This window comes from Sceloporus undulatus, chromosome 2, assembly GCF_019175285.1.
Source record: "Sceloporus undulatus isolate JIND9_A2432 ecotype Alabama chromosome 2, SceUnd_v1.1, whole genome shotgun sequence".
Taxonomy (NCBI): domain Eukaryota; kingdom Metazoa; phylum Chordata; class Lepidosauria; order Squamata; family Phrynosomatidae; genus Sceloporus; species Sceloporus undulatus.
In genome coordinates, this window is record NC_056523.1 from 8,766,256 (window position 1) to 8,790,761 (window position 24,506).

At 42.9% G+C, this 24,506-nt stretch overlaps 2 protein-coding genes across 3 annotated transcripts; both read right to left on the minus strand.

Moving 5' to 3' along the window:
• Positions 1-2,776: 2,776 nt before the first annotated feature.
• LOC121921881 (zinc finger and SCAN domain-containing protein 22-like) lies at positions 2,777-11,954 on the minus strand. Of its 2 annotated transcripts, none has more exons than XM_042450573.1 (4): positions 11,537-11,954; positions 10,127-10,945; positions 7,318-7,444; positions 2,777-4,855 (listed from the first exon to the last, which is right to left on the minus strand). In XM_042450573.1, the coding sequence occupies exons 2-4, from the start codon at positions 10,856-10,858 to the stop codon at positions 3,687-3,689; spliced, it is 2,028 nt and encodes a 675-aa protein (XP_042306507.1). In that variant the 5' UTR covers positions 10,859-10,945; positions 11,537-11,954; the 3' UTR covers positions 2,777-3,686. The 2 variants fall into 2 exon arrangements, with proteins under 2 accessions (XP_042306507.1, XP_042306508.1); XM_042450574.1 differs by having other exon boundaries at positions 11,818-11,953.
• Positions 11,955-15,009: 3,055 nt separating this feature from the next.
• LOC121921981 (zinc finger and SCAN domain-containing protein 30-like) lies at positions 15,010-19,980 on the minus strand. The gene is made up of 3 exons (XM_042450810.1): positions 19,298-19,980; positions 18,803-18,926; positions 15,010-16,193 (listed from the first exon to the last, which is right to left on the minus strand). The coding sequence occupies exons 1-3, from the start codon at positions 19,619-19,621 to the stop codon at positions 15,433-15,435; spliced, it is 1,209 nt and encodes a 402-aa protein (XP_042306744.1). The 5' UTR covers positions 19,622-19,980; the 3' UTR covers positions 15,010-15,432.
• Between the last annotated feature and the right edge of the window lie 4,526 nt (positions 19,981-24,506).

The window sequence follows — 24,506 nt, forward strand, 5'->3', positions numbered from 1 at the left end:
CAGAGGTTTTTTAAATTTGACAAGTGGTGCCTGGTCCTTTAAAAAAAAGGAGGGGTGGAAAGCACACACTTCTGATGCCCCTATCAGTGCTGGAAACGTCACCTATGACCATCGCGGAACTAACTTTGATTGACAGCCAGGCACCTTCACCTTAAACCCGAATTCTCCAAGAGGGCATTCATGTTAAAATGCCCCTGATTGGTAGTCAGCACTGGCTTCCGGAGAGATTTGGGAGGGAGCCCCCCCGAAATTGACCAGTTCCTTCCGGAGCAATACTGCCAGTGTGAATGAGCCCTAGTTAGTTAAAGTTGACCATAGAATTACACTGGAGGAACTAGACAGTCCTAGAGAGAACATATTAATCAAATCCATGAATAATCAAAGCCACAAATATCAAAGCCGCAAATATAGAGGATGTGTACATTTCATAAAAACACTTTAAACACAACAGTAAAGATCCTGTAATACCTTTGAGACTAACTGAAAGAAAGAAGTTGGCAACATGAGCTTTTGTAGACAAGTCTACTTCCACAGATGCATCTTTGTTTGTTTGTTTGATTGATTGATTTCTACCCGTGCCTTTCTCCCCAAAGGGACCCAAGGCAACTCACAAATTAATTCTAAAATCATAATACAATGAAACAATGAAAATATCATCTAAAAACAGTATAAAATTACAGACATTAAAACCACACTAAAACCATAGTATCCACCCAAGCCACCCTATGATTATACATCAAATGCCTGCCTGAAAAGAGCTGTTTTTGCTTGCCAACAAAAGGCAAGCAAAGAAGGGGTCAGCCTTGCTTCTCACAGAAGGGCATTCCAGAGGGCAGAGCAGCCACAAAAAAGGTCCTCTCCCTTGTGTCTTCACCAGGCAAGCCTGGGCTGGTGGCAGGACCAAGAAAAAGCCTTCCCTGGAAGATCTTAGAGCTCTAGCAGGTTTGCATTTGGAGATCACGTGCATCAGATCCAAATGCATGTGAGGAAGTAGACTTTAAGCCTATGAAAGGTCATGCTACCAACTTTTCTTTTGGACAACAACTCTGGAGACCAAGGTTCAATTCCCAGCTCAGCCATGAAACCCACTGGGTGACTTTGGGCAAGTCACATGCTCTCAGCCTCAAGGGAAGGCAATGCAAACCTCTTTTTAACAAATCTTGCCAAGAAAACCCCATGAGAGGGTCTTAGGATCACCACAAGTTGGAAATGACTTGAAGGCACACAACAACACAGTGAGGACATAGCTAGACACTTTTCTGATGCCACCCTTCCATGCTCTATCAGCCAAAATAGCCATGGACAGCTGGCGAGTGCTTTGTGGTAAATACAGGAGGCAGTGGATGGCCAGCTATAGCATAATTCCGCACGTGGAACTACTATGCTAAGCTGGACCGTACAAGATTCTGTCCACAGAGTGCACAATTATCCTGTGAGATTAATTGCCACAAGATGTACTGAGCTTCAACCACAAATAACAACTCATTTGCACCTGTAGAAAGACACAATTCGATTAACCCCTTTTTTCACCTTTGCTAAAACTGCCCTCCAACAAAAACATAACCTTAAAATAACTACGGTATACTCTCAAAGTAATTAACAGCACCATCATTTATTGTATTCATGTTTGTTATGTATTATTGTTGGTTTTCATTTTTGTAATAAAGTGGCAATCAACCATACAAAACCAATCAATACAATTAAAAAAAAAGATATAGTGATGGCCAGCTACTTTAGAGGGATCAGAAAAACAACAAGCAATAGCAAGTACATTTCTATACTGCTTGTCAGTGCATTTAAGCACTCCCCAAGTGGTTTACAATGTGAAAGCTAATTGCCTTGAACAAGCTGGATGCTCATTTTAGCAAGCCATGGAGGACAAGGTTTTAGCGTTAGATTACGACTCTGGAGACCAGGGATCAAATCCCTGCTCAGCCTTTGAAACCCACTGGGTGACCTTGGACAAGTCACAAATTCTCAGCCCGATTAAATCCCATGATTTTCTTAGGGTCACCATAAATTGGAAATGACTCAAAGACACACAACAACAAAGGTTACAAATGACCACACTCCAAGTAACAAAGACAGTATAACTCTCTATTATCAGCTGCTTAGAAACATGAGGAGGGTCCAATTGGATGCATATACCGGACCCTTTCCACACTGCACAATTATAGCCCTCTGATTTCACTTTAATTGCCATGGGTACATCATATGGAATTCAGGGATTTCAAATTTCATAGAACCATAGAGTTGGAAGAGACCACAAGAGTCTTCCAGTCCAACACCCTGCCATGCAGGAACTCATAGTCACAGCACCCTTGACAGATGGCCATCCAGCCTCTGTTTAAAGACCTCCAAAGAAAGAGACTCCAATATACTCCAAGGGAGTGGGTTCTACTGTTGAACAGCTTACTGTCAGGAAGTTCCTCCTAATGTTGAAATAGAATCTCTTTGCCTGTAGCTTGCATCCATTGTTCTGGGTTCTGTTCTTTGGAGGAACAGAAAGCAAGCTTGCTCAATATGACATCCCTTCAAATATTTAAACAGAGCTATCATATCACCTCTTAACCTTCTCTTCTCCAGGCTAAACATCCCCAGCTCCCTAAGGCGTTCCTCATTGGATATGGTTTCCATACCCTTCACCATTTTAGTCGCCCTCCTTTGGACATGTTCCAGTTTCTCAATGTTCTTTTTGAATTGTGGTGCCCAGAACTGGACATAGTATTCCAGGTGGAGCCTGACCAAAGCAGAACAGAGTGGCACTATTACTTCCCTTGATCTCTAGACACTATACTTCTATTGATGCAGCCTAGAATTCCATTGGCCTTTTTAGCTGCAGCATCACACTTCTGACTCATGTTCAACTTGTGGTTTACTAGAACTCTTAGATCCTTTTTTACTTTGTTGAGGCACTAGCATTCTCTCCCAAAGAATTTTAAATTACCTCACAAAACTACCAGTCCTATGATTCTATGAGATGGTACAATGGTAGATTCAATGGTATCAGAGTGCTATAGTTGTACAGTGTCAAAGAGGCCTTGCTGGTGGCAAAAGGTAGGACTTTGTGAGAATACAATGCTAGACTAGTGAGACCTTTGGTTTGATCCAGCACAACTATTATGATTGGAGAAGTAATCATAGAATCATGCCCTCTGAAAAGAAAAAATAAATACAAGGAAATCTCTCTCCATGACAACAAAAACAGCCCAATGAGGACTGAACATGCTCAGTAGGCACAGAATACTAACTGTTGGTGGGGGAAAGAAATGGAGTATGCTTGCAACATTTTGTTGTAGCATCCACTTGCTTCTCCTCTGTGAATATACAGTACTCATGCATATTTCAAAATATGCTTCAGCTCAGTCACTATCTCACATGTCACACATCTTTATATAATTTTATTATTTTTTTACACATACCACTGACATACACTAATAAAATTACAATTAAATTATTCAAATCATCTCGCTAAAAACACACACTCAAAGCCACAGACACACAAGGACAGAAAGTAGACAGAAAGGTCTGGAGGGAATGAAGCAACTGTTTTGATTCTTTTTTTTAACTATTGTAAGCATAGAAATGTAGAGTCCTTGAAGTGAAATCTGTTGACCAAAGTGTAAGCATGTGAGAAAGGGAGCTGAAGTCTAAGGTATCTTACAGCATAAGATATATATCTGTTTTTAAGATGCCATTAAACTTTTTGTTGGATTTGCTGAAAAGACTAACACAGCCATCCCAGCATTAAGCACATGCTGAGGTTCATGTGAAAGTTTCCCCTCAGCATGGATTCTCTGATGTAAAGTCAGATTGGTGCTCTGGCTGAAGCTCTTTCCGCATTCGGAGCATGTGTACGGTTTCTCCCCAGTGTGGATCCTCTTATGTCTGATAAGGCTGGATTGATCGCGGAAGCTCTTGCTACATTCAGAGCATGTATATGGCCTCTCCCCTGTGTGCATTCTTTGATGTGCGCTAAGACTTCCTCTGTGACTGAAGCTCTTTCCACATTCCATACATGTATATGGCTTCTCCCCTGTGTGAACTCTTTGATGTTGAATAAGGCTTGGCTTGTCAGAGAAGGTCTTGCTACAATCTGAGCATCGGTGAGGTTTCTCCCCCTTATGAATCTTTTGATGTCTAAGGAAGTTAGTACTCTTGTTGAAGCTCTTTCCACACTCAGAACATTGGTATGGCTTCTCCCCAGTGTGGATTATTTGATGCGACGTGAGGTGAGCACTCTGGACAAAGCTTTTCCCACACTCTAAGCACTGGTATGGCTTCTCTCCCGTGTGAATGATCTGGTGTGAAGTAAGGTGTGCACTTCGGCCAAAGCACTTCCCACACTCCAAACATTTATAAAGCTTCTCCCTTCTTTGGATTTTTGGATGCTTCGCTTTGCTCAGATCCGAACATGCATACTGCCTGTCATCTGCACAAATACTTTGATATGGTTTAAGAGCTGTACTAGGAGTAAAGTTCTTTCCACACTCCAGATATATGTGTGAGCTGGTCCCCTTGTGGAGCAGTTCACATTCTGCAAGGTTTCCACTCTGGCTGAGGCTCTTTGTGAACATTAAACTTTTGCTTGGTTCTTCCTCGGGATGGATTCTCCAATGAATACTGGGTAAAGCAACCTCATTCTTTTCTTTCCCATTTTCTTGTTGGACTGAGATTTCGTGGAAGTTGCCAACCTGAAAAGGGAAAGATGGGGCTTTCTGCTCCTCCGTGTGGTTTCCCTCTTGGTTCACAGACCCATCTTGGCTCCAAACTTTATCCTTCAGCTCTTCATACTCTGTTCTTTCTGACAAATCCTCGCCCAGTTGCCCCTCATTTTCACTTCTCCACTCATCACCTGTTGGAAATGAAACAGAAAACAAATTAAGAGCCTTTCTTTCAGTGCCACCACCTTCCTAGGAAGGTTTGGTTGGAACAAGAGGCAGAGTTTTATTAGGTGCTGCTGCCAAGCTTTGGAACTTCCTCCCAAATGAAGGCCAAGTGAAATTTTCCAATCTGAGATGTTTTCTGGCTCTTGAATAAGAGCCCCAAGAGAAATCAAACCCCACAATGTTCTTCTAAGTACAATAACATTCTACAAAATAGTGATACATTATTGACCAACCAAAACGCACAGAATGCACAAAATATGATTCAATCTTTCGAAGCTCCGCTGGATCATTCATTAAAGCAAAAAGGAATTAAAAATCAAACAGGAGAAAGATATTTTTTTAAAATGACTTTGGTGTTATAGGCCTACATTTTATCAAAATGTTGTTATAGTTGTTCTCAGTTAAGATGGTACAGAGGGATATCCATGTAAGTAGAGACCATTCTTCTTCCTTGGCCATGCAGTTCTGGTAGACAAAGAGTTGTTCCATTAGCAACACATAAAGAAGCCGACATTGAGATCCCTGTTTCTTTTTGTGTCGCTAATAAAACTGCATTACTTCTGCAGTGCAGATGCAGCCTTGGTTTAGTCATTTTGGCCAGAAGCAGTTGGCTTCTCAAAACTAAAGTGGGAAGATTTTGCTGCACTCATTGGCTATTAATGGGCCTCCCATAGGCAACGTGTTGGCCACAGTATGAACAGAATTCTGGGCTAAGTAGGCCTTTGGTCTGATCCAACAGGACTCTTTTTATACTCTTACAACCTGAACATTTTCTAGAACTATTCTGTAGCCTTAGTTATATCAACCAAAAGAGATCACAGAATCATAGCACTGGAAAGGAGAGGAAGAGCCATCCAAGTCCAACGCCTACTATGAAGGAAATCACAGCCAAGGCACTCATGAGATAACTATCCAAATTTTATTCAAAGAAGCAGAGTCCTCCCTGCTGTATTCCCACAATCAAACAATTCTTACCCTCAAAAAAATTCTTCCAAGTATTTAGATGGAATCTGTTTACTTGTAGTTTGAATCTCTTGGTTCATGTTCTAGTCTCTGGAGCAGCAGAAAACAAGCTGCTTTCATCTTGTACATAGCATCTTTTTTTATATTTAAAAATGGCTATCAAGTCATCTCTCATGGACAAATTACCCAAATTCCACCCCTCCAAGGCTCGCTGCTTCCAGTTTATATGATGCAGGCCTAAACCCAGAATCAGGTCTGGACTGTCTTCAAAACATCTGCACCCAATTCAAGGCTTCCTTCCTCAACCTGCATTTAAATAACTCACTTTTTGCTGCCAGTTTTCAGCTCTTTCTGCAGCAACGGTGTCAGCTGCCTTCTCATGCAGTCCCTGTGAGCAGTTCAGTGCCATAGCTGTGGTTGCAAATCGCTCTGAGGTCTGAAGAGGGACCCAGCATTAACAGCATAGCTGGGCCTCTCATTCAGATCTTAGCAGTGGTACTGGGCAACGAACAGGAACTATATAGCAGATGCCCTTTGTTTGCTGTGAAAGCCGAAAACCCACAGCAAAAGAAAGCAGGTAAAGGGAGAATGTGGAGGGGGGTGGGATTCAGGGCCAGAATACTCCAGGGGAAGCCTCAGTTTTCTCTTCTTCAAGCTTAATGTGTGTGTGTGTGTGTGTGTGTGTGTGTGTGTGTGTGTGTGCGCGTGCTGGTGTGTGTTTGTGTGTTGTGTGCCTTCAAGCCATTTCCAACTTATGGCAACTCTAAGGCAAAACCTATCATGGGATTTTCTTGCCAATATTTGCTCAGAGAAGGTATGCCACTTCCTATCTTGTTCCTCATACAACTGGCTTTCTAGACTTTTTACCATCTTGGTCACCTTCACTTGCCAATATCTTTCTTGAATTTTGGTGGCCAGAATTGGTGTAGGCTGACCAATAATGATGAGGATTTCCAGGCCAGAGGTACACCCATGCTATGCCTTATCGTATCTGAAGGATGGGGAAACATTGGCCTTCTAGATACTACAGATTTCAACTCCTTCCAACTGTAGTAAGCCAGCATGGTCACTGGTAAAGCATTATGGGAGCTGGGTGTCCCATGTATCCCACCTCTGGGCTTAGTCATAAAAAGGTTTTCCAACATTTCTAAGAGAAGGGGGTGCTGAGGGGCAGAAGCAGCTACAGTGCTGAGGTTAGTCTGGGGAAGCATCTACACTGTAGAAATATTGCCATTTGACACCACTTTGTGTGCTGATGTGCCATCCTATGGACTCTGGGGATTTGTAGTTTTACAAGGTTTTCCACCTTCTCTGGCAAAGGGTGCTGGTGCCACACCAAAGTATAAATCCCAGAATTCTGTATGATGGAGCCATGGCAGTTAAAATGGTGTCAAACTGTAATGTAGATGCACCCCAGGAAGAACTTGCCCAGAATTCAAGGACACAGAAAGCCAGTTCTTCTTACCAAAGAGGCCAACATCACTTTCGTCGTTTTCTTGTTTAGTCTCTGTGCAGAGCTGCTTCTGCTCAATGTCCGGCAAGGCTTGGCCTATGTCAGACGAACTCAGCATCTTCTCTCCCTCTAACGTCACCTGAAACATTTACCACTTGTTAGCTAAGTTTATATCTCACCAATTCTATTAATAAGATTCAAGTGACATATACAGTTCTCCTCCTTTCCAAGCTCTTCTCAAAATATATTTATGAGGTAGGTCGGGCTGAGGGAGACAATGACTGGCCCACAGCAACTCAGTGAGTTGCAAGGCCCAGTGAGGACTAGACCCCATATCCCCCAAATTGCAATTCCACACAAAACCACTGAATGGGCAACTGTTGAAGAGTTATTTGACTCTCTGCAGGATCTCAGACGGTCACCCTCTCCCTCACTGTGCCCCTAACCTTTTTAAAAATTAAAAACTCAGTATGCCAACCCCACCCATGGGGAGATTTAGAGACAATTTTGCCATGTTTGCCTCCTTCCAAGACAGTTTCAGGTACAAAAGAGACTTTTTTAAAAACCAAGAAGCAAACTAAGGGAAAAGAGACATGCTGGTAATGCTATATAAAGACTCCTTCAAACAAGGCAAGTACAGGCTCTCTTGCATGTTCCAACACATCACAAGTCTAAACTATGCTCATATAATATAACAGGACTTAATCTACCATAGGATCCCAAAACCTACAGCCTTACACTCTGAATACACCTGATCTTGTCTGATCTTGGCAGCCAATTAGGATCAGGCCAAGTTATTTGAGCCAGTGTGGTGTTGTGATTTGAACATTGTACAGTTAGCCCTCCACATTTGCAGTTTGACTCTTGCAGATTTGATCATTTGGATATTTGATTAATATGTTCTCTCTAGGGATCTCTAGATCCTCTAGAGAAATTTTGCTAGATGTTGACCATCGAGTTGTGCTGGAGGAGCTAGAGATTACTAGAGAAAACACTTCTCTATGCATTTTTAGGTCCTCCACAATGATTCTATGATCAACTTCTGGAAGATGGTGACCATAGAGTTGTGCTGGAGAACTAGAGATTCCTAGAGGGGTGTTCTCTCAGATTAAAAAACATTTTTACCTGTTGTGCTTCACCTCAGGGACCCTAATGGGCTGGGAGGGGATATAGGAATGCTTTAAATAAATAAATAAAGCTGCTACCTTGCCTGACTAACTGCAGTCTGTGGCTGCTGCCTAACTGCAGAATTAATGCAGTTTGACACCACTTGAACTGCCATGGCTCCATCCTATGGAATCCTGGGATTTGCAGTTTGCTGTGGCACCAGAGCTCTCTGACAGAGGAGGCTAAATACTGTATACACTCAACTATAAGTCGACCTCATGTATAAGTTGAGGTCAGGTTTTGGGGCCAAAATTATGGATTTTGCCATGACCCGTGGATAGGTTGGGGGTAAAACTTGGAGGCTCCTTCAGCGTGGTTATGTGTGCATATGGCAAGAGAGACACTCATTGAGGCTTTTTGCTTCAGCGTTTCAGCCAGACGCGTGGGCAGGAGAGAACTCTTAATTGAACAGCAATATCAATAAATCACCCAGGACTCTTTCTGCTTGGCTTCAGAGAGAAATAAACTTCTCTCCCCACTGCATGGGGAAATCTGAAAGAGCTACTATCACATTTTCATAGTGACCCATAAATAAGTCGACGTGGGATTTGGGGTCAATGTTTGGAAATACATTTTTAGACATAGAGGAGTACATATGGTATCACACAAAACTACAAATGCCAGAATTCCATTGCACTGAGCCATGGCAATTAAAGTGGTGTTAAAGTGCATTAGATGCAACCTCAATTGTCCCTTCTGATAGGTTGCCAGAGTGAAAACTGTTCACTCTGGCAACCCTGTACTTGTCATGGCTGTATAGAAGATGCAGTTTCAGCAGGTGTTGCTTGTTACCTGGTGGCATGGCAAGCAACCCACCCCACCCCGTTCTATATAACAATGAAAGGCACAAGAGCCCTTTCCAGTTTTTGGTCAGGCAACCCTACCTTATGAACAGGTCCCAATCCCCACCCATACTGTCACAGAGCCACACAGGATCAAGGCAGTCAACTATCCTCATCTATTTTCAGGCTATGTGGCTGTGTTCTGCAAGAGTTTATTCCTGATGTTTCGCCAGCATCTGTGGCTGGCATCTTTAGAAAATGCTGGCATGGGAGTGAGTGGGATATATATATATATATATACTGTGTGACCCTTGATTGAGAGGAAATGATTTATATATTAATCTCTATGTTGGTCTGTTGTTCAGTGGTAAGGTCTCAGAGTATTTATTTAACTAATGATTTATTGTCTACTGGGAAACTCCCCTGACCCTGGGTCATTTTCATTTGCATGGGCTGGGTCTTGATTTTTGGTGTTTTTCTAGGACTGGTAGCCAGACTTTGTTTACTTTAAGGATTTCTTCTTTCCTGTTGAAGTTGTCCAGGTATTTATGGATTTCAATGGCTTCCCTGTGCATTCTGACCTGATAGTTGTTGGCATGATCCAGAATTTCAAATAGCATTTTATCCATTTTGCCATTCAACAACAGAACTACACACAGATTAATGTGTAAATCACTTCCTCTCAACCAAGGGTCACACAGTATGTGTGTGTGTGTGTGTGTGTGTATGCGCCCCACTCTGTTCCATGCCAGCATTTTCTGAAGAGGCAAGCCACAGCTGCTGGCGAAATGTCAGGAATAAATTTTTCCAACTCATAGCCCAAAAAACTACGGATTCTAGGAGTTAAAGCCTTTGATTTCACATATCCTTACCTGGTTTGCCTGCCTCATGGCCTCTTGCTGCTTCAGAAGGAAGTCCTCGGCCAAAGCCACAGCCTGGGAGCAAGTTTCTGGCTCACATCCTTTGACCCAGGTCTCTATTTCTGGTGGCAGGATGGCCAGGAACTGCTCCAGGATCAAGAGTTCCAGGATCTGCTCCTTAGAATGCCTTTCAACTTTCAGCCACCGGCAACAAAGTTCCTGAAGCCGGCCATAAGCCCCTCTCGGCCCCTCGGCCTCCCGGTAACGAAAACACCGGAAATGTTGCCGCTGCTCCTCCCGCCTGATGGCGTCCCCGTGCAAGATGGCTGCCTTCACTTTCTCATAATCTTCCCTGCCTTTGACCTCCAGGCTGACAAAGGCCTGCTTGGCCTCTCCACTCAAAGCTGGCAGAAGTCGGGCCACCCACTCTTGCTTGGGCCACCGGCAGGCTTCAGCCACTTGCTCAAAGGAGGCTAAGAAAGCTTGTGCATCATCCCACGGCTCTTCCGTCGACTTGGGGGTCCCCCAGGTTGAGCGAGGGCCTTCCACAGTCTTCAGGAAGTCCTGCCATTGGGCTTCCCATTGCTGAAGCGAGCCTTCATCTGGTTCCTGTTTAACCTCTGCAGGTCTCCTTTTCAGGATTTCTTCCACAGTCCCAACACTGAGGACCTGATGGCTTCCTCTCATTTCTTCTGATACTTGCTCTGGAATATGACTTGTAGGGTCTCGCGCCTCCATTTCCATCCTTGGACAATGTCTCTCAACAACAGCCTCACACGGTGGAAAATTCTAGATACCACTGCAGCTGCACAGAACCGTCTGCCTGGAGAACTGAGAGAAAACGAAGAATATTGCATGGCATTCACATTTTAATTAAGAATTATGAAAGCAAAAAGGCAGAGCTAGAATGGAACTGGACATAGATCAGAAACCGTGAAAGGCTAAATACAGTGGGTCCTGGGTATCTGCTGGGGTTTGGTTCTAGGACCTGCCATCAATACTAAAATCCATGAATGCTCAAATCTCATTAAATACAATGGCGAAGTCAAATGGTGTCCTTTATATAAAACAGCTAAATCAAGGTTTGCTTTTTGGAATGCATATATTTTTAAAATATTTTCAAGATGTGGATGCTTGAATCTATGGATAAAGAATAAGTGGATAGGGAAGGCCGAGCATCAGAAGAAAGGCCAACCCTACGTGGTGTGGAAATCCATGAAGAAACTGACAGCCAGATGTCATATTTTTGTAATGTCACTGCCCATACTTTTGGCATTTAATTTCATTTTGCCACACTGCTGAAAATCCCAGCTCCCCCGGCTTCTGGGAATTGGAGTCCAAAACACCTGGGAGGACCAAAGTTTGGGCATCACTGCACTAAATGCTCTCTCTTGCTTAGGATCTTGAAAGAGTTGTCCCCACCTGGATGTTTGTGGACTGCAGCTCCCATCATCTCTAGCTAGAAGTGAGGAATGGTGATGAGTCTTGTAGTTCTAGATGGTTTCCAGGTTCTTCTCCAATTACTTGGGAGCCTTTTGGGAAGGTTTTATTGCCTTTGATCCAGATGAGGAGTTTCTCTGCCTTACTAGCCACTTTTCTGCTTGTGGTTGCCCCTTCTGCTTCTTTCCTCGCCCCAAAATGAACAGATGCAGCATCCCTCCATCAGATCCACCTTTCCTCCTCTCCCATTGCCTCCCACTCACCCTGATCCTTGCAGCCTCTTCCATCTAAAGCAGAGAACCCAGGCTTGCAGAGCTTTCTTTTTCTTTTCCTCCATCAAGGGGGGAAATCATGCATGCTTTTTTTTTCCTTTCCAAAAAAAACACAACACTTTTTGGGAGGAGGAGCCAAGCCAGGAAGGGGATTCCTCACAGTCCACATCCTGGTCCTCCTTGCAAATAAATAAATATATTATGGAGCCTGTCTAGGAGTTTCTTGCCTCATCTCTCTCATGCTTGCTTTAAAAAGCTTGTAGGAAATCTTTTTCTTGGCTTTCTCTAGGACTGCAAGGAATTTGGTTTTTTAAATAAAGTACCTTCTTGCCCAGATACTCTATAAAGCATTGATTGCTAAACTTTGATCTTCCAAATGTTTTTGGACTTCAGCTCCCAGAAGCCTCATCCAGCTTGGCCGACAGTCAGGAATTCTGGGAAATGAAGTCCACAAAACATCTGGAGGACCAAAGATTGAGAACCACTGCAAAAAGGCACCAGATGCTGAAAGCTATGTGGGATCAGGGTGACCAGAGAAGTCATCCTTTTCCAGGACATGTCCTCCATTTCCACCCTCTGTCCAGGAGGAATCCCCAAAAGTCCTCCACTTTGAGCATGACTAAGCAGCATGAATTTACATTTATATGAGTGTTTTCAGCTTTTATGTGGACAAGTCATACATTTTTCTTGCATGTTCTACATTTTTGCGGTGGCTTGTCCTCCTTTGCAGTGAAAGCATCTGGTCACCCTGAGTGGGGTCAGCTCTGGTTAGTACTTGGATGGGAGACCACCAACAAAACCCAGGCAGTGTAAGCTAGATTTCAGTGGATAGTTGTTTTTGTCCCATTTCAAGTCGTTTCTGATTTATCGCAACCCTAAGGCACACAATGCAGTTTTCTTCTTGGCAAGTTTCTTCAGTAGGTGTTTGCCATTGGCATCCTCTGAGGCTGAGAGAGTGTGACTTGCCTAAGGTCACCCAGTGGGGTTTCAAGGCCAAGCAGGAATTCAGACACTGGTCTCTAGAATCATAGTCCAATGCTCAAACTACTGCACCACGAAGGAACTGGCAAAACCTCTTCTGTATTTCTTTCTTTCCGGGAAACTGCAGAAGAGCAGTTGTACATCAATGTCACGACTTGGATAAACACTGGAGGAGCAATAAGTACCACAATCTCCCCAAACATTTGGCTCAGCTGGATGATCCATCTGCTATAGGCGTTGCAATCTGATAGCATCTGGAGGACCAACAAATTCCTATCCTAGATTTAAGAGTTTTGGATTGAATGTGGTGGGATTTGAGATTCAGTCCAAGAGTATACTGGTTAAGGCTGGGATTGCAGCTCAGTTTAACAGCCTGCATTTGTCATAATAAAAACAGGCAGTAGGGGAGAAATTCACACTATACAACCTTCCTGGGAGAGTTGTGAAGAACATGTGGCTCTCTAGATATATAACCAGTTTCTACATATGGATGTGAAAGCCTGAGACTGACAAAAACTGACAGGAAATATGTATCAACTCATTTGAAATGGGACACTGGATGTGCTTTCTTTGGATAACAAGGCCAGCCCAAAACACAAAGAAATAGGTTCAAGAGTTTATCAAGTCTGAGTTATCACTAGAACTCCAAAAGCTATTATAATTTGGACATATAATAAAATTACTAACTGGAAAAGACGATAATGCTCGACAAAGTAGGTGGCGGTAGAAAAAGGGAAAGGAAACACTACAGGTGAATTGATTAAGGAGCCATGGCTGCTCTGAGTTGGTAAGATCTGAAGCAAGACAGTTGAGAACAGTTTGTTGGAGGGCTCTCATTCACAGGGTCACCATAAGCCAAAAATGACTTAACAGTAAATAACAATAAGATGTATTGACTATCATCTTCAGGATCATCAATAGTTAACCATTATGGGCAATGTAGTCCAAAATGCCAGAAGAGCCAAAGGTTCTTCATCCTTGTTCTAGAATCATAGAATCATAGAATCATAGAGTTGGAAGAGACCTCAAGGGCCATCCAGTCCAACCCCCTGCCATGCAGGAAATCCAGATCAAAGCATCGTCGACAGATGGCCATCCAGCCTCTGTTTGAAGACTTCCAAGGAGGGAGACTCCACTACACTCCGAGGAAGTGTGTTCCACTGTCGAACAGCCCTTACTGTCAGGAAATTCCTCCTAATGTTGAGGTGGAATCTCTTTTCCTGCAGCTTGCATCCATTGCTCCGGCTCCTAGTCTCTGGAGCAGCAGAAAACAAGTTTGCTCCCTCCTCAATATGACATCCCTTCAAATATTTAAACAGGGCTATCATATCACCTCTTAACCTTCTCTTCTCCAGGCTAAACATCCCCAGCTCCCTGAGTCGTTCCTCATAGGGCAAGGTTTCCAGACCTTTCACCATTTTAGTCGCCCTCCTTTGGACACGCTCCAGTTTCTCAATGTCCTTTTTGAATTGTGGTGCCCAGAACTGGACACAATATTCCAGGTGGGGCCTGACCAGAGCTACAGTTGGCCAAGAAGAAAGAGTGCCATTACAATTTCTTCAAATGTGTCTGTATGCACATGTACAGAGATAGAAAGAGATATGTGTATGCATTTGTGTTTATATGCTTTATTTAAATATCACATTTATTTAAATCTTTGCACAGAAAAGAAAAGGCCATGGTCATGTTGCCTAATTTAGCTAAATAACATTGCTCGATCCATTTTCTTTTCCCAAAACACAACAGTCAAAATTGCTTCACAGATACTTTCCTCTCCCCAAAAAACATACAAAACAAGAAGTAGAGTTTGACTTAAGAAATCAAAAAAACTATCTAGGATACATTTTCTTTCTGTGTGTTTTATGGGTTCCTCTAACATTATTAATTTCTTCTCTAGGCAACCTACTCTTTGATAGCTGCCAGGACAAAGTTCAAGACATCCTGCTTTGTGAAAGTTACAAGGCAGGTAGAAGTAACAAAAAAGGAGACACAACTGAGAACAGCTTCTCTGTGGCAAGCGATCATCCATATTGTGCTTAAAGGAGCAGACCCTATGAAGCTAGCCCATTGCATTGGATGCCTCTGCCCACTGAAGATGCATCTACATGGTAGAAATAATGCAGTTTGTTACCATTTTAAGTGCTATCATTCCATCCTATGGAATCCTAGCATTTGTAGTACAGTACTGTATTACAAAGTCTTTAGCCTTGTCTTTGGTGCCTCACCAGGCTACAAAGCCCCAGATTCTATAGGATGCAGCCATGGCAGTTAAAGTGGTATCAAATTGCATTATTTCTACAGTGAAGATGCACTGAGAGACAACTGTAATACAGAATGTAACGTAACAAAAATAGGTATGGACCAGATAGCCCCCCCCCTTTCTGTTCTATAAGGAGAGCTTCTGCCTCTCTTGGAATAACATTTCTTCAAGAAGGGCCATGCCTGTCCTCTTCTCTCAGTATGGACACGTCTCTCCGTTCCCATGAGTCTTCTTCTGATGCCAAAGGAGGTGTGTTCTCTGACAGAAACACTGAGCACAACATGGGCAGTGATATGTTTTTTCTCCTGTGTGAGACCTCTGGTGTATCCTGAACTGTGACATATAGCTGAAACTCTTCTTGCAGATCAGGCATTGGTTCGGATTCTCACCTGTGTGGAGTTTCCAATGATTGTGAAAGTGACAGCACTGGCTGAAACTTTTCCCACACTCTGAGCACTTATACGGTTTTCCCCAGTGTGGACTCTCCAATGCCCGATCAGATGTGACTGACACTGCAAGCTCTTCCCGCTCTCTGCACAGTGGTGGAGGTTCTTGGTTGTGCACTGGTTCCTAACTCTAGTGTGCTTCTGTTGAAGGCTTTCCACACTGCTTGACTTTTTACACATAATCTTTCCTGCATGAAACCTCTGATGTGTGAGAAGGTGAGCACTTTGCCCAATGTCTCCATCCCAATATGGCTCCTCTCTTACATGGCACAGCTGATGGCTTGTAAGGTGTGAGCTCTGGCTAAAACATTCCCCACACGACAGACAATGATATGATTTCTCTGTGTGGATTTTTGGATGCACAGTCGGTTTCAAATCTGCATAATCAAAACTTTCCCCATCATCTGGGAACCCAAATGTGTCCACAGGTCTTGGGTGGCTAATAAAAGGTTTGAAGCAAGGATTCCTTTCCTCTTCTCTGAAAGTCTGTTCTTGGATTGTAATTTCCTCAAAGTCTTCTCTCTGACTGCCAGTGAACTGATTCCTCCAGCATCCCATTACGGTTTCCTTCATCCTCTTTGGAGACTCAACATCCTCGTCTACTAGCTCATCACACTCCGTTTTTACACCATACATGTTTGGGGACTTCCCCTGGTTTTCGCTCACTAGTCTTTGCCCTCCTATAATAAGGTGAAGTGAAGAGATAAAGGAGGAATTATATTAACTGCAATCCTATGTATTAATAGCAAACTCCTTCTCGGATATTCATCTGAGTCAGCCCTCCACATTTGCAGCTTTGACTTTTGTAAATTTTATTATTTACAAATCTGATTAATATATTTTCTCTAGGAATCTCTAGGTTCTTGAGAGCAACTCTGCTAGAGCTGCTCTGGAGGACCTAGAGATTACTAGAGGAAACTAGAGAAAACACTTCTCTAGCCATTTGTAGGCCCTTCAGTGTGATTCTACGGTCAACTTCTGGCAGGTGCTGACCCTAGAGACTGCTACAGAGGTGGGTTAAAAAAATAGTGGGGGTTTTTTGTGTGTTTTCTCAAATTCTTGTGTCCCTAACTCCAGCAAATGGGGAGGGCTCACTGTATAGCAAAACGGTAACATCCTGTTCCAGATATAGCCATCTGCAAAGAAGATGTAAACTTTCTATACAGAAAATATTGGGGTGGAGGCAGGGTGGCACATCAAGTGTGCGGTTCAAGAGAAATCCAAGATCAACCCAACGAGGATTAAGAATGCTCAGGTACAGAATGTTGATCAGCTGGAAAACAGGGAGTGGGATGGAACAGAGGTCTAATCTGCAGTGCAGAAATAATGCAGTTTGACCCCGCTTTAACTGCCATGGCTCAATGGTATGGAATCCTGGGATTTGTAGTTTATTGTTGCATCAGAGTTCTGTGACAGAAAAGGCTAAATATCTCACAAATCCCAGAATGCCATAACAGTTAAATCACTGCCAAACTGCATTATTTCTGCACTGCAGATTAGACCAGAATTTCATAAAAACACATGTGGCCTGTCAGTACCCCAACAGGAACATTCCTGTATGAATTGAGCCTCTGCCACAAGGCAGATGGGTCATCATCATCATCATCATTATATTTATTTGTATCCCACTCTTTTCCCAGAACTGGGGCTCAGAGCAGCTTCACAATATTAAAAGAACAAGACAATTAAAACATAGAAAAGAGGTGCATTAAAAATTAATTAAATTATTACAAATTTAAAATGGATAGCTAGAATAAAATACATTTTAAAAAGATACAACTGTATAAAACTTTTTGTTGAAGTCCTTGTCATCAAGATAGCCAAACTTTAACAGCTATCTTTAATTGTTTGTATTAGAGACCTTGTAATGATACTTTTCAATCGCTTGACAATTTGAGGCTGCAAAAAAGATAGGAAAGTTGGAAACAAACTGAGGAGGTGACTTTTCCTCTATCGCCTGGGGCATCATTTACCACAAATAAAGCACCTTTACTATGGCTTGTTACAGACTGCCAAAATAAAGCTGCTTCAGGTCTCTTTGGAGGCATGCTTTTTAAATGATGCATGCATCCGAAGAATCCGGAAGCTGCACCAAAGCTGCACTCCAGTGCTTAGGAATGGAGTGTGGCTTTGGTGCGACCTCCAGACTCTTAGGACCCATGAATCATTTAAAGAGCATACCTCCAAAGGGACCCGAAGCAGCTTTATTTTGGCAGTCTGTGGCGGGTTACAAACCGCCACTTACGACGCGCTCCGTGCATGCTAGGGTTAGGAAGGGACATGGTAGAGTTAGGAAGAGTCGCCCCTTCCTAACTGGCCCCGGCCCCAACACGTGCGGAGTGCGTCGTAAATGGCGGCGCCCATCCACATGGGTGCCGCCATTTTGATGTCTTGGACACATAGCGTCCAGACGTGTCACAGCAGAAGTGATGCCGCAAGGGCGCGCTTCGCCCCTCACAGCGCCACTTCCGCATTTTGAAAAGGAGCGCCATTTCGGCGCTCCTTTTTCGCTGTGCTGGGAAGCCTCACGGTCTGGCCACTGGGACTTCCCTCCGCAGCGAATGGTGGCAGTGGGAGAACGGCTGCTTGAGGGCGGTCTGTAACCCGCCTGTAACAGGGCTATGTGTCAATGTTCAGCCCCAAAATAACTCTTAAGGAAAACCTTAAGTGACACCTTTGCTTTCTGACAGTTTTGTGTACACAAACTTTGTTTTATGATCCAAATCATTAAAAATATTGTGTATAAAATTACCTTCAAGATACAGTATGTATATACCATAAGTTGTATACAATAAATATAATAATATAATAATAATAATTTATTTATAACCTGCCTTTCCGTGAGGATCATGGCAGATAACAACAGAATTCAATACAATTATATAAAACATTCCCTCATTCCCCCCCAACCCACCATCCCTACCCCCTACACATCTAAAATACAGTTTTACAATCCAAATAATATTAATTAAAATCAATTAATATACCAATGACAATAGTTATAGGATGAAATGAAGTGAAGAGGGTTTAATTGGGTGGGCAGGAGGTCTTAGATTATTTGGAGGTCAGTCAAAACATAAATTAATTTTGTGTTTACACTTGGATCTTATCTCTAAAATATCTCATTATAAATAAATTATAAATAAATAACTGAAATCCAACACCTTTGGTCCCCAGCATTTTGGGACTTGTAGTCCAAAAATGGCATTTCCCCCAAACTTTGGTTTATTGAAGGTGTTCTTTAAAAGAAAGCAGACCATCAAACAGCTTGGACATAAGGACTTCTCACCTGCGAGGTTGGCCTCATCTTCATCTTCCTGTTTGACCTCCCTGCAGAGTTGTCCAGCACCATACAAAGTCTGAACAGCTCTGGAGACATTCCCTTCCATCTCCACAAATGGTGATGCTTGCACCTGGAAAGAACAAACCAGGAATCTGGTGAAGCAGGCGAGGACAAACTTTTTTCACCCCACAGGCCACATTCCAGTTAAGGATTGATCTCAGGTACTGTGTGGTAGCAGTGGGTAGAGTTAATAGCAAAGTATGTGGCCGAGGTAAAATGAGTGTAAACAAATCCTTTCTTATCAACTTGGGAGATTTTGTCACCATACATGCAAAGCATTACTCAGTTCCAGGCACAACACTTTTCAAGCATGCAAAGCACTGCTCATATTAATGCATGTCCACTCAAGCGTAAACCTTTAATGCCCCAGTCCAATGTCATGCAACTTTTGACTAAAAACTTTGGTGGCTCTCAACTTTTATTTGATTCAGTAACACTCACCTGCTCTTCCTGCAGATTAATCTCCTGCTCCCGAAGGAGGAACTCCTCTGCCAGGGCCACTGCTTGACCACACATCCCTGGCCTAAATCCCCTGACCCAGCTTTGCATCTCTGAGGGCAGGATGGCCAGGAATTGCTCCAGGATCACCAGCTCCACAATCTGCTCTTTGGTGTGCTTCTCTGGTTGCAGCCACTGGTGACAAAGCTTCCAGAGTTGGGTACAATTGCCATTGGGCCCTTCGGCCTCCCTATAGCAGAAACACCTGAAATGCTGGCGTTGCACCTCTATACTATCAGTGGCCTCTATCAAAGGCTCTTCCTCCATTTTGTAAGGAGTGCTTAAAAGAAACAGGGAAGAAAATGAGGGAAACTGAAAGTAAAACCTATAGTGTTGTAGCACATTCAACACCTCCTGTCCTCCTGTTCTCAATACCACCTAGCCAGCCAGCTTTCCACGCTCTTTCCCAAGAAACTCCATCCCATATCTGAGAGACATGGTTAATATTTGGATTCAACATACACATAAATATACAGTTGCCCCTCCTTTTTCGTGGGGGATCTGTTCCATAGTTTCGCTTATATTCAAGCCCCATTGGTTTATATGCATGGGTGCACAGGGGTGTGCTGGCATGTGCTGCGGGGACGCACCCCATTCTTTCCTCCTCTGTTCATACTTCGCGCATAAGCAAGGGACATCAGTCTGAAGACTATGAAAACGGAGGGAAGGCTGTATAAAATGTGTGTATATATATTATACACACACACTCATTCCTTCACATTTGTGGCTTTGACTTTTGTGGAGTATTAGTGGATTTTATTAATATGTTCTCTCTAGGAATATCTAGGTCCCCCAGTGGAACTCTTTGGTCAACTTTAACCAAAAGTTGCACTGAAAGACCTAGAGAGAACACTCCACTAGCCATATGTAGCTCTTCCAGTGCAATTCTATGGTCAATGTCTGGCAGATGTTGACCACAGAGTTGCACTGAAGAACCTAGAGATTCCTACAAAAATGTTCTCTCAGGTAAAAACATTGTGTTACTGTTATTTGCAGTTTTTCCATGTTCACAGGAGTCCTGTTCCTTCAACCCCAGCGAATGTGGAGAGATGCACGCACGCACACGCGCACACACACACACACAAGAAGCTAGAAGAAATAGAATAAAGAGATTAGACTTTAGAATCTGATATAGGTAAGAGAATGAAAGCACATAGTCAAGCAGCAAACAAAGAGGAGACAAGCTCCACGTGTTAAAAGATGGTCAACTGTTTATTAGTGTTTAAAAAGCCCAATGTGTTTTGGCCACACTAGGTCTTCCTCAGGGGCTGAAATGAAATATAAATACACTTATGATATAATATATAAAAAGATAGGACAACACTCATCAAACTGTTGTCACCTCACACTCTCAAGATGGTGACAGCTTGGAGGCACAGAAACCGACATCAGAGATAATTGTTCAGTGGACCCTTGTTATACGCTGGTGTTTGGTTCCAAGATCGCCCGTGTATAACAAAATCCGTGTATGCTCAAGTCCCATTAAATATAATGGCAGAGCAAAACGGTGTCCCTTATAAAAAATGGAAAATCAAGGTTTGATAATTGAAATTTATACTTTTTTGGAACATTTTCAAACCGTGTATGCTTGAATCCGTGTATAACAAATCCGTATATAAGAAGGGCTGACTGTTCCTTGAAAAGGATTCACAATGTTATTTGCAGAAAAGCAGAAAAGTATATGTGCCTGCCTGGGTGCCTCAGAATGAGGGACAAAGATGTTCTCTCATGGGCACAGATATGGGGCAGCAGGAGTTTCTTATCAGTGACCATTCCACTCTTTTGTGCAGACCCAGCAGGGCCAGTCTGTAATCTTTTAGACAAAGCTACCACTTCTTTACAGTGTGGAGTCAGATAAGGAGAGGGATGTCTAGTGAATATCCCTTGGCCTAATGTGACCTGCTGGCTTTCTGATAATGAAGGACAGGTTCCATTTTGGTAACATTCTCAGTTCTCACTCAACTGTGATACAAAAATATCTATATTGGCGGGATACAAACTGCCATATAGTACGTATTCTATACGTACTAGGGTTAGGAAGGGGCGGTGCTTCCACACACCCCTAACCCTAGTCCACATGGGCGCCGCCATCTTTACGTACTGGACGCATAGCGTCCAGACGTGTCATGGCGCCTATGACATCACGAATGCGCCAGCGGCGCCTCGCGACATCATAGAGGCGCCGCAAAAAAAAGCTCCGAAATGGAGCTTCTTTTTTGCTCCACGCGGGAGCCGCGAGGTTTGGCTGCTGCGGCTCCCGCGCGGAGCAAATGGCGCCGGCAGGAGATCGCCGCAAAGCGGAGGTCTGTATCCCACCATTGTTTTAAACAAAGTTATACATACCCTTCAAAATGATTCACTGGAGTTTTGGAACACTCTCCAAAATGCATGACCATAGAGATAAAGTTCCCCTTATCTCTCTAAGGTTATACAGTTGACCATCTGAATAACAATTTTGTTAAGAACTATATTAATATTTTTGTTGATGAGTTGGATGAGTGTTGTCCTGTCTTTTTATATATGGAGATCTTGTAGTGAGGTAGAAGATTTTAAAGTTTCATATTTAGTATGCATATAAATGTAGTTTGTAGAAATAAAGGTACATGACATGCATTGAAAGGAATTTGAGAGGCCCAGGAATGTAAACAAAAGAGTAAGACTTCAGGCCTGAGAGATCAAAAGTGAGCCGGAGATCTGGAGTTTGTGGGCCATAAACAGAGGGCCATAAACCCTGGAGAAGAGATATCTCTGCAAGGACTAGAAGGGGGGCAAGAACAGATGAGGCTAGAGATAAGGCTAATGGGCTAGTGGGACGTGACCAAAATGTACTTTTAATGTATTCATGTACCTGCACTCTGATTGTACGAAAATCCTATATGTTAACTTTTGCCATGTCCAATGGGATATGCCAACTGGAGTTCTTTGTTTCAATGCTATATAAAGAAGCCATTTTTCCTTGTTCTGGACCCTGGGAACTTTTGTTGGAATGCTAATTCCTCCCAGGGTGACAGCTGTCTTAAATAAATCTGTGGCCTGTTACAGACTGCCAAAATAAAGCTGCTTCGGGTCTCTTTGGAGGTATGCTATTTAAAGAATGCATGGGTCTTAAGAGTCCAGAAGTCGCACCAAAGCCACACTCCATTCCTAAGCACCGGAGTGCAGCTTTTGGTGCAGCTTCCGGATTCTTAGGATGCATGCATCATTTAAATAGCATACCTCCAAAGAGACCAGAAGCAGCTTTATTTTGGCAGTCTGTAACAGGCCTGTGTTTGGCAAATTCATCTTTGGTCCCCTCCTATCTGATTCTGTCAGACCGAGGCTTGTTGTGAGGAAGGTGTGAGAACCTGCAGCATGTTAGCAGTTTCTTCTTCAACAGTAGCACCTTTGAGACTAACTGAAATAAATAAATTGGCAGTGTGAGCTTTTGTAGACTTCAGTCTGCTTCCTCAGATGCATCAGTCTACAAAAGCTCATACTGACAACTTCAAGCCACGATGCCACGCTTGCTCCACTGTGTTTGAAACATTGAAATAACATATCTGAAAGCCAAACCAGAAGCTTCTGAAAGCCAAAACTTTTGTGGACTGCAGTCCATTTACAATGTGCAAACAGTTTCTCTGGGTGGCCTTGGGCCAGTCACACTCTCTCAGCCTCAGACAAAAGTAGTAGCAACCTCCTTCTGAAATAAAACCCTGTGATTGGTTAGCCCTGGGGTCCCCCTCAGCCAGAAACGACATGAAGGCACAAAATAGCCATTTATTTTAAACTTCCACTACATACCTGAAGCTAGAAGATGGAACTTTCTGCTTACAAACTTAGGCCTTTCTCACTAAGATATGATCCTTCTGCTTTGCCTTAGAGGAATGCCAACAGCTGAACTAACTCCATCAGTTTGGCTCATTGCTCACATGTATTTGTTTTAAAGGATCTCTGCAATGGAAAGGCATCCCTTTTCTGAATCCCAGCATTTGAAGATTCATAGAATCATAGAGTTGGAAGAGACCTCAAGGGCCATCTAGTACAACCCCATTCTGCCATGCAGGAACTCACAATCAAAGCATCCGTGACAGATGGCCATCCAGCCTCTGTTTAAAGACCTCCAAAGGAGACTCCACCACCCTCTGAGGAAGGAGTGCGTTCCACTGTCAAAAAGCCCTTATTGACAGGAAGTTCCTCTTAATGTTCAGGTGGAATCTCTTTTCCTGTAGTTTTAATCCATCGCTCCAGATCCTGCTCTTTAGAGCAGCAAGAAAAGAGCTTGCTCCCTCCTCAATATGACATCCCTTCAAATACCTAAACAGGTGTATCATATCACTTCTTCACTGTCTCTTTTTCAGGCTAAGCATCCCCAGCTCCCTGAGTCTTTCCTCATAGGACAAGGTTTCCAGACTCTTCACTATTTTAGCTGCCCTCCTTTGGACACGCTCCAGTTTCTCCACATCCTTTTAAAATTGTGGTGCCCAGAACTGGACACAATATTCCCGGTGGGGCCTGACCAGAGCAGAATACAGTGGCACTATTACTTCCCTTGATCTAGACACTATACTTCTATTGATGCAGCCTATAATCGCATTGGCCTTGTTAGCTGCCGCATCACACTGTTCACTCATGTTTAACTTGTGGTCTACTTGGACTCCTAGATCCCTTATCGCATGTAGTCTCATTAAGCCATCCTATATCTATGCATTTTGTTTTTTCTACCTAAGTGCTGATGAAAACATGAAAGGATGGTAAAATAAGCTGACATTCCAACTGAAAGACAAATTGGAGGAAATCTTTGTAAAATAATGTAATTTAATGATAAATATTTAGGAAAAAAAGTGGGGAGAATTATTTGCAATCAATCTTAGAGAATATGAGGGAAATGGACCAAACTAGGATGGCTACAGAGGATGGACAATGTTGCTATAATGGTCTAGATGGAATATATGTGTAAATTTACAGCGCTTTATAAATAAAGGTTATATATATATTGATTAATCAAAGTATATTATGTAATAATTTTCATATCTGAATTTAAGATGTTTAAACTTCTTTCACTACAATGAAAGGAGATCTCAAAATTAAAACTAGAGAACATTTGATGCAAGAAGGGAAAGCGATAGGCTGGCTTCAATACCTTCAAATAAAAAAAAGAATTCAACAATGATAT

Coding starts and splice junctions, on each gene's coding strand:
- LOC121921881 (XM_042450573.1), bottom strand. CDS start 10,858: ATGGAAATGGAGGCGCGAGACCCTACAAGTCATATTCCAGAGCAAGTA. Junction 7,445..10,126: donor CCATGAGGCAGGCAAACCAG/GTAAGGATATGT, acceptor TAAATGTTTCAG/GTGACGTTAGAGGGAGAGAA. Junction 4,856..7,317: donor AAGTGATGTTGGCCTCTTTG/GTAAGAAGAACT, acceptor CATTTCCAACAG/GTGATGAGTGGAGAAGTGAA.
- LOC121921981 (XM_042450810.1), bottom strand. CDS start 19,621: ATGGAGGAAGAGCCTTTGATAGAGGCCACTGATAGTATAGAGGTGCAA. Junction 18,927..19,297: donor TTAATCTGCAGGAAGAGCAG/GTGAGTGTTACT, acceptor TGTTCTTTCCAG/GTGCAAGCATCACCATTTGT. Junction 16,194..18,802: donor AGATGAGGCCAACCTCGCAG/GTGAGAAGTCCT, acceptor ACCTTATTATAG/GAGGGCAAAGACTAGTGAGC.